The 9,917-nt window shown below is 50.2% G+C and overlaps 2 protein-coding genes across 2 annotated transcripts in view; both read right to left on the reverse strand.

Annotated features, from left to right (window-relative positions):
• Positions 1–1,992: 1,992 nt before the first annotated feature.
• Positions 1,993–9,917, reverse strand: part of LOC104391435 (ubiquitin-related modifier 1) — a 24,066-nt gene continuing 16,141 nt past the window's right edge. Inside the window, exons 3-5 of the mRNA XM_010000712.1 lie at positions 5,235–5,316; positions 3,073–3,121; positions 1,993–2,374 (exon numbers count right to left, since the gene is read on the reverse strand). Coding sequence (XP_009999014.1) covers positions 2,306–2,374; positions 3,073–3,121; positions 5,235–5,316 — 200 coding nt within the window. The 3' untranslated portion in view covers positions 1,993–2,305. The remainder of the gene's footprint in view (positions 2,375–3,072; positions 3,122–5,234; positions 5,317–9,917) is intronic.
• Positions 4,162–4,348, reverse strand: LOC104391343 (ubiquitin-related modifier 1-like). Its single transcript, XM_010000613.1, has 2 exons — positions 4,330–4,348; positions 4,162–4,247 (listed from the first exon to the last, which is right to left on the reverse strand). Exons 1-2 carry the CDS (start codon positions 4,346–4,348, stop codon positions 4,162–4,164), a joined length of 105 nt encoding a protein of 34 aa, XP_009998915.1.

A 9,917-nucleotide genomic window follows, 5' to 3' on the forward strand; every position in this document is an offset into this window, starting at 1 on the left:
AAGCGACTCGGCCGGGGCTGCCAAGGAAACCCAGGAGGAGGAGGGAAGCATTACAAGATCCGAGCAAAATCTCACCAAGAGCCTATCTAGGACAAAGCTGGAGGCAGGGAATGTTTTAAAGGGCTTTTATTTCAGAAACTTTTTTTTTTTTCTGTTACAGGATTTTGCTGTGCCCCTCTCCTCCCTCCCCTGGCTTCTCTCATCTTCCTATTTCTAGCTTTTCTAGCAATGATTGGCAGCTTTTACTACAGCAGGAGCTGAGCCATCCGGGTGTACCTGCACTAGCAAGGGGAATAACACCTCCTGGGGAAGGAACTGATCCAGTCTGAGCAAACAGCTTGGGGGGGATAAGAACAGACAAGCTCAGCCTAAGGCAAAACCGCAGTGTAGAGGGCAGGCAGCAGCTCTGAGGATGAACCTGCCTTCTCCCACTTGGGTTGAAATCCGCTTCCAGCTGCACACCACGCAGGTTTGTTGTTTTTCAGCCAGCTCCTTCCATCACCTGGAATTCCCCCTTCTGCTCCCCCAGCCCAGCAAAGCTCACGGCTGTGAACCCAGGACAGAGAAGAGCCTCTGGCCCAGCCGGGTCATTTACAACCAAGCTGGACTCGAGTCGCTGCGGCTGGATTCGGAAAAGGCTGAACCAATGTCGGCTCGTTAGCAGCAGTGGGCTCTGAAGTGAGGGCTTCTCCCGTGCAGCAGCACCGCGGGTGCTTTTAGTTACGCAGGTTGTGGTGGGGTAAACATGAGAGAGGAGTCACTGGAGGAGTCAGATGGGGGAATTGCTCCTTGACATTCCCTCTGTGTCAGCCGTAGCGACTCCTCCGTCAGGCACAGGACAGGGAAGGCTCCCGGTAGGGAGTCAGGCACAGGACAGGAAAGGCTCCGTGTAGTGAGCACTGGGGGTGCCAGGCCAGGCTGCCTGAGCAGGGGCTGCTGCACTGGGCTGCCCCCCACCTCCTCCCGGGTAGCTCCTGGAGAGCAAGGACAGGGTGAGTGGTACATGGTGCGGATCAGCTCCGAGAGGTGGGCATGGACTGAGCTCACAAGGAGCCCCTGGTCCTGGAGCTGCCACTGGGATCACCCTGCGCTGTAGACCAGGGCTGAGCAGGGCAGGGGGAGAGCAGGAAGGACAACCCTGGTCGGATGCTCCTGGGAGCTCACACAGCACATTCCAGACCTGTTGGTGCCAAGCCAATCCTCTCTGACCCCTTCCCTCTGCTCTCGCCGTGGCTTCCCAGCCGGCAGGCGGGCCGGTCTGTCCAAGGAAACTTCTGGAAAGGGAACAGTGTCCATGCTGAGCAGAGCCGCGCACACCCTGCACTCGCAGGACCTCCTCAGGGCAAGCAGTAAGCAGCCTCCCCCTGATGGAAAGGGTTAAAAGCCACCCATTTTCTTTCCTGGGTCTCCAACTGCTCATCCCTGGCCCTTCCCCTGCCAGGCTGCAGCTCCCCATGGCTCCCCGCCTGCGCAGAATGCAGGGGAAGCTGATCCTTTCTGTCCATAAGTGACAGAGAGATAATTTGCTGCCCTTATCACTCTGTGCCGTCTCAGGCCAGGCACAGTTTTGTATCCCTCTCCAACCAAATGGTTATAAATTGACATTGTTCCTGGGCTAGTACTTCACCCTGCCTCAGCTCAGGTGTGAAGGAGGCAGAAGGCATCAGAAAAACAAAACAACAAAAAAAGCCTGTTTTTCTCCTACTTCCCACAAATAAATATCACAAGTGGAAAGTGACTCCAGAGGGCTCTGAAGCTGTCATGTCTGCCACCTTGGAGAAAAACTAGTGAAGTCACCTTCTGTTTCTTTGCACTTGCCCTTCCGTGATTGTCCCCGTGGCTGGTGCACAGACTCTACCAACCCCAAATCCTGTGTTAAAAGAAACCCAGTTCCAAGCACCAGAGCAGAGGCACCCCAACCTGGCCTCAAAACAGGCACAACTCCCCCAAAACACCTTACTGCCTGCAAAGACACATCATCCTACTCAAAGCTCAGCACCCCTCTTTCTCCCTTCATGGATAAACAAAGTCCCACGTGCTGCAGGAGCTCTCTGCTCATGGGGGTACCTGGAAGTGCAGTCAGGAGAAGCGAAATGAGGACCAAAAGATGGATGCTGTTGTGGTGGACAGCAGGCCACGTGCTGGCAGGGCTTTATTTGGATGGGTAGTAACATGTGAACGTGGTGGGAAGATGCAGAGATCAGGCACAGGCAGTTCCAGAGAGGTTGGGGCAGGTTTCAGTTTTTGTTTGTGGGTTTTATTTGCCCAAGGGTTTGGATTCATGTCCTCTTGTTTTTCCAGGAGTTCACCCGCCGTGCAATGTCGAGATGAAAAGCACATTATCCTGGTCCTGGAGTTTATAATCCAGCTCACCCTGCAGGCCGAGAAAAAAAAAAGAGGAATGGTTTAAATGTCATTTCCAAATACTAGCTGCAAAGAGAAAACAGCTCATAAAAAGATGGTGAGCATTAGGGAAAGCAGAAGTGGCCAGACTGATGCTTTCATCCTAAAGGAAGTAAAGGTGAGAGAGCAGACAAGGCACTGATGCTCATTATCCCACTCCTTTCTGGACCAGCGTTTTGAGGGAACAGGTGGTTGCCTGAGGCAGGAAAATAGTTGGGGGCTGTTTCTAGTTTTAGCACAACGGTGGGCTGGAAAGGGAAGGTATTTACCAGTTGTCTGTTTGGGCAGACATCTCCCCAGGGCTGCCTTCACCACCTTACCCTGGCAAAGGAGGTCTGCTCGGGGCTGGGATGCTCCCTGGGACCCACCAGACTGTCACCTCACATGTGGGGGACACCTGCCAGCAGCCAGGGGTGGGAATCCCATTGCCAGAGACCAGGGAATGTGGGTGATCTCTCTTCAGACACTGGCTGTCTGATAAGACTCAGCAGGTTAAAGAAAAGCTCCAGGCTTCTCAACAGCAGAGCAGTAACAGGGAGAGAGATCCCAGCTTGCCCCTTCCCCCTTCTTTGCTTGGGGCAAGAATCAGAAATAGCTTCTCTGAGAGCAACCACAGAACAGACAGAGCAATATTTTCAACAAAGAAAGTCAAACGGAAGGAGTACAGACCATTAGCTCCCAGTCTGCGTCGTTGATGAGCACCAAAATTCCTGGCCTCCTGCAGAACAGAGAGAATAATTAGGATACAGGGCTGCTAAAAAGCTTCATAAACAGTTAAGAACAAGGGATGTTCCAGCACAGATCACAAGCTGACTGCCTGAAAGCCAAAGAGAAAAAGGAATCCTAGCACAGAGGTGGAACAGGTATGGTCTGTGCCCTTTCTAGATCAAATAAAGGGGAGGAAGGAGTAATCCCAGAGCTCATTTGAATCAAAATGCACCATTCCTGAGGATGCTCCAAGATGACAACATTTCCGTAACATGTAGCAAAGCCAGGTAATTAAATCCCACGCACCTCAGTCGAGCGCAGAGAGCTTGATGCGAAGGCAGGGAAAGCTATTCCACTGCCCCTTCCAAAGGCAGCCAACACCCGGGATCCACTCCCAGCCCCTGATTACAGGCAAAGGGATTCCCCCTCTTTGATCTTCAGTGTCCTGCAATTGTCTCTCCTGTTACCAGGGGACCTGGCACACGATTCAGCTCACAAAGATCCGTGACGAATGTTAAACACCCCCAGCGCCTCCCTGCAGCCAGTGCTGCCTTGCACAGCTCACTCTGCTCCATTTCTCTTGCCTTTTTTTTTTCTTTCCTTTTCTCCCCCCCGCCCCCCCCCCCACGAGGTTGGCCCCATTTTGACAATAAAAATACATTTCCCAGAAGAAATATTTGTTGGCGTTTCTCCGAGTGACTGCTCCAGTCCCAGTGATGTCAGCAGGGAACGGACAGACCTGCTAAGGCTCCTGGAATTGAGGGTACAAGGAGCTGCAGTGCTCCAGGTGACAAGGGAGAGAAGGTTTATGTGGCCCTGCTCCATGTTTAAGGTTCAGGTTTGTAAAGATTTGGGGTGAGATCTACAAAAGACAGACGTGCCCTCCGTGGAACACAGTGGGGTGGGCTGTGGGACACCCTCCACCCCCCGTCCCCGTTTTAGCAAATCCTGTATTTTCATGGTCATTAACTTGCTTCTTGCAACAGGAAAAACGTATCCCAAACCATGGGGATCAACAGAGGGACACGGGAGGATTCACAACAGCTGTACTTACACAGATTCCCCTTGCATAAATAATTCTGGTCGTTCTTTCAACAGATTCTGTTTGATCCACTGTAGTAGGTTCCTGATATCCCCTGGAAGGAGAAAAGAGAGCAGTTTACAAGCTGGCTGATGGCTCATGGCTGCTGCCAGAACCAAGGGATTGTTTATCCACACAGGAGTAGATGAGGAACATGCAGGGTGGATGGGGACAGCTGCAAACCTCCAGTCAAAGGACCCATCAAACAGGATTGCCCCTCACCAGCACTCACCAGGCAGCCCTGTCTCAAGGGAGCTCAGGGCTCTGCCCCAAACCACACAGTTTGGCAGAAGAGGTTTCCCACAGACAACACACCCAAGGAATGGAAGCAGCTCATGCTAGAAGTGCCAATCCAGCAGGAGACTGCCAGTGCTCAGAGTTCTCTAACACACCCAAGCTCTGAGTGATCTGTTATCAACTAACAAACTGCTGTTTAACTCTGTGAGTTCAATTAGATGCAAAAAGTCCTAACAAGCAAGACTTAGAACCTGACAGAAGAGAGGGTACACAAAACCAGAACAAACTCTTGGGAACTCGAGTTGGGGCACAAAGATGTACATAACCATGCACTAAACACACACACAGGCACCAGCCACAACAGTTCCTCTGCCCCCACGAGGTTGGCCCCATTTTGACAATAAAAATACATTTCCCAGAAGAAATATTTGTTGGCGTTTCTCCGAGTGACTGCTCCAGTCCCAGTGATGTCAGCAGGGAACGGACAGACCTGCTAAGGCTCCTGGAATTGAGGGTACAAGGAGCTGCAGTGCTCCAGGTGACAAGGGAGAGAAGGTTTATGTGGCCCTGCTCCATGTTTAAGGTTCAGGTTTGTAAAGATTTGGGGTGAGATCTACAAAAGACAGACGTGCCCTCCGTGGAACACAGTGGGGTGGGCTGTGGGACACCCTCCACCCCCCGTCCCCGTTTTAGCAAATCCTGTATTTTCATGGTCATTAACTTGCTTCTTGCAACAGGAAAAACGTATCCCAAACCATGGGGATCAACAGAGGGACACGGGAGGATTCACAACAGCTGTACTTACACAGATTCCCCTTGCATAAATAATTCTGGTCGTTCTTTCAACAGATTCTGTTTGATCCACTGTAGTAGGTTCCTGATATCCCCTGGAAGGAGAAAAGAGAGCAGTTTACAAGCTGGCTGATGGCTCATGGCTGCTGCCAGAACCAAGGGATTGTTTATCCACACAGGAGTAGATGAGGAACATGCAGGGTGGATGGGGACAGCTGCAAACCTCCAGTCAAAGGACCCATCAAACAGGATTGCCCCTCACCAGCACTCACCAGGCAGCCCTGTCTCAAGGGAGCTCAGGGCTCTGCCCCAAACCACACAGTTTGGCAGAAGAGGTTTCCCACAGACAACACACCCAAGGAATGGAAGCAGCTCATGCTAGAAGTGCCAATCCAGCAGGAGACTGCCAGTGCTCAGAGTTCTCTAACACACCCAAGCTCTGAGTGATCTGTTATCAACTAACAAACTGCTGTTTAACTCTGTGAGTTCAATTAGATGCAAAAAGTCCTAACAAGCAAGACTTAGAACCTGACAGAAGAGAGGGTACACAAAACCAGAACAAACTCTTGGGAACTCGAGTTGGGGCACAAAGATGTACATAACCATGCACTAAACACACACACAGGCACCAGCCACAACAGTTCCTCTGGACACTTGCAATATCCCTCAGGATCACACCTGCTGCCGTGGCGTGTTCCCCACTCCCTCCCTCTACTCTTTGTGCTTATGGCTTCTTTATTAAAGCTCAGCCTTTATCTTTCCATTTCAGTAGGTGACAGGAAGGATTTGTCTTCATGTAAAAGGAGGAGGAGACACTGCTGGCGGGTTTTTATAGTATCAATTTTACTTTGTGAGGCAAAAACAATTTCTTTAGTGATAGCATCAGTTAATTTCCTATTGGAGAGGTGAGAAGCAACGGGGGGGGGTGGGGAAATAATCTGTTACAGGGTTTAGAGAAACTGACAAATTGCAATATGGAGTTCTCCTGCATTTGCTTCTATATTTCACTGTTCCACAAACCACTTCATCATTCTGAATCCACAATCAGTTATTCTCCTGGGGCTCCTTTAAACAGCCCTTTGAAAGCCCCCAAAGAGTTTTGTTTGTTTTTGCGGCTTGAGGAAGCTTTTTGAAGGCACAGAGCCACCAGCCAGTGCTGCAGCCCAGCTTGCAGGATGGGCAGGGATGTTGGGATGGGTTTCCCCATCATGGATTACCACTCATGTGTGGTAACCTCATCGTAATCAGGGTAACCTTACTGCATGCACCTCTTCGAGCTAAAACCAAACTCTGCATACGATTCCCCATATGTTCTCTTTACGACCAGCAAAAATAAGTGCACTTATAGCAGCTCAACTCAGTTCCTACTTCATCCCAGGATTCTATGGGATCATGGATGTTACTCAAAGAGATGGGATTCTTCTGAATGATATTACCCCATCACTTCTGTCCCCCCAAGGATGAACAGCTCCGGTGTAGGCAGGTGCACATCAACTAGGCGATGGGGACATGTCCAACTGCAGCAGATGGGGACCTCTTGCCAGAGAAGAGGGGGAGGGGGATGCTGTGAGATTCCCTCTCTTCCCCCCTTGGTTTCCCAGGGCATTGCTGCCTCTGGATGACAGCCTGTCCCCAGCACACCAGTCCCATTGTGGGGCTGCATAGAGCACGACAGGTAGTGCTGCCTCTGAGCATTGGATGGCTCTGATCAGAGCAAAAAGAGGTGCTTTGTGCCTTAAAACTGCCTGGTGAGCTGTATCACCTGCCTGGGGCTGACCAATGACGCCCCTGTGGTAGGTTAAGTGCACAAACCAGACCATTTTCTGCCACTTCCCTAGCAGTGTGCACCAGGGACAGCAAGCCCTGCTCAGCAGGTACAGACACACCACTCTCTTTGCCTGCCCCTGAAAAGTGCTGCTGTGATGTAAAGCCCTCAGGATCTCACTCCCAAAAAGCTCCCACTCTCCATCACCAAGAAATGAAAGCCAGAGAGGAAGAAAGATGGAGAGAAGCCTTCAGGAGCAGGAGGGGGGGCACAGAGGGGACACCAGCCCCACCGCAGCAGCGCCGTGAGCTGATTCATATTTATGTGCTCTCGGCAGGGCACACAACAATAAGCTGTGCCACAGACCATGCTCCTTCCCTGGAATAAGCAGCCCTTTCCTCTGGGACCTTTCAGGAAAGATCATTTAAGCAGCAACACGCTGCACCAGCTGGATAAAAGACAGCCACCTAGCAGCAGCCTGGACGAAGGGGTGAGAGGACTGATTTATTCCAGGCTGTGCTGGCAGACTCCCTCACCCCTATCCCTTCCGTAATAAATGTTATTTTCAGCCCCACCTGAGCTTACATTCATTTACCCCTCCCCTAGAAGTCACATACACATTCAGACAGTAGGAAAAAAAAACTATACCCCTGTGCATGCCTGGAGCTTCCCCACTTCAAACATCAACAAAAACCAAGAGCCCTTCTCCCCAGCCAACCTCAACACGTAATACTTTGGGCTGCTTTCTTAGCATTGACTTTCCCCCCCCCACTTCCCATCTCTACATTTTCCACACCAATATTACTAGAACAAATCAATTATAAAGGATGAAAAATGACCAGAGCCACACCAAATCCACATTGAAAAGGAGCAGGATGACTTCCACTGCGAGTGGTCTGGGGAGAAGCCATCTTGCAGCTCAGTGCCTTGAGCAGTCTTGGCCAAGAGCTCAGGACTCTCTGTGTTACCATTATGGAAATAATGAGCAGTAAATTACAGCACAAACTCTTATCTCTCACTGTTGACATACACAGTGCTCCTAAGACATTTCTTTCTGATACTATGCTACAGGTCTAACAGGTTTCCAGCTCCCTGGGCTGAGGATTTGCTATGCAAACAGCAGGTCCTCAACAAATGACTTACAAGGAAGGGGAAAAAAAATCTCAACCTGGCCAAACACAAGTTAAACCATCACTATGATGCAGCAATTTTGCACTCGTGTTGGTTCTCAAGCCAGGCCCACCATGGAGCAGAGGCATGTGCCATTTGCAGAACAGCTGTACTACTCGTGCTGCCCCTGGGCTGCAAGAGCAACTGTGAGTTTGGGCCCAGGAGTGAGGAAGGAGGAGGAGAAGGAGTGAGAAGGTGCAGCATCTTGCTCCCATGTCATCAACTCAAATCCAGCTCATCCCAGTAATGAAATATTTTTATCACTGCTGTGCAGTCTCAGTGAAAGCCTTTTGGTAGCCTACTCCACTCCATTTGCAGCAAACAAATAATCCACACCAAAATATCCACTCTAATTATTGTGAGCTGTCCTTGGCGTTGAGAGCATCAGAGAAGACAGAACGAACGAGCCAAAGCAGCTGAAATATTTTCAAACTGCAAAGGAGGGACTGAAGCACATGGTGGGAAATCCCTGCCTCGTTTGTAGACAGAGACAGCTTCTGTTGCCTGTGCTAACAGTACATCAAGCCTCTCCACATTCTCAGGAAAAATAATCGAAAGTTAATTAAAAAATATAAATAAATAAAGACTGACAAATGTTTGAGAAAACTGCTTCGTTCAAGTACACAGATGGGAGCTCAAACCCACGATACATGCATAAAACAAATCACCCAGCGAAACGAACCGCTCACGAAAGCGAAGTGTGTGCTTGCAGTGACACAAAGTCATTGGCTTGTCACACAAGGGGACAGGATACAAAAACTGCAGCAGTGTGCATACAAAAACCCAACAGTGTCGGCTCATTTTCAGCCCAGCTGCATCATAAACACTCCTGGTTGTGGCAGACAGAACTGCACAGTCTGCTCGGTCCTCTTGTGTATCCTCCAAGGCCTGATCTTCTGCATTACCAACTGTTCCTTGGTGAAGAATCTGCTGAGCTTCCTCTGCAAGAGAAATACATCTAAGACTCCATTTTAGCACTGCCTGGAACAAGGGCTTAGGTTCATTTGCACCCTCAAAGCCAGGGCTGGAATCCATAGATCTTCCCCAGCTCAATAAAACCTCCCGGACTTGACAGATTCATCAGTGATAACTCAGCAAAGGGAGCACTTGCTGTGTGCAGAGAGGAACCAGGTGCCTCCAGTAAGAAACACCAAGCTGTGTGTTGCACGAGAAGGGTCTCTCACCCAACTGATAAATGTGCAGAAAACACAGAAGGATTTTGCACAACCCTAATACCAGTTGACAGGGACACGCAGCTCTCAGCTCTCAGGGTCACTGGCAGAGTCACACACAAACCATGCAAAGACCTGACATCTCCATGTCCTGCCTGCCTGCCTTAAAATCCATGTACAAACCCACAGAAAGCAGACATTGCCTCCAAGGGCACTCACAGGGTGTAATTACACCCATATTCTCACCTTGGCTGCAGAACTGGGAGCTTATTTCAGGGAAATAGGGGAACCCTATAAAAGCCAAAGCCATGGAAAATTCCCTTCTGGTCTGTAATAAATAAGATATATGCAGCACTGGTCACTAAGGGGTCAGTGCTGCAGTAGCACAGCGCCTTCCCGGGCTGCCATGCAGATCCCTCCCCGTGGGGTACCATTTCTTTGACCCAGAATAAGATCATTTATCATACTGACCATGGCTGAGCTCCAATTTGCTGAGGTCACTAACTCAGGACGAGCGCTGCTCCACCCACATTCTCAGCCACTGGCCTGTAACCATGACAAAGCCCCTGCCCTGCCTCTCCTCTGCCAT

Source organism: Chaetura pelagica, unplaced genomic scaffold (assembly GCF_000747805.2).
Source record: "Chaetura pelagica isolate M959 unplaced genomic scaffold, ChaPel_1.0 scaffold591, whole genome shotgun sequence".
Taxonomy (NCBI): Eukaryota; Metazoa; Chordata; class Aves; order Apodiformes; family Apodidae; genus Chaetura; species Chaetura pelagica.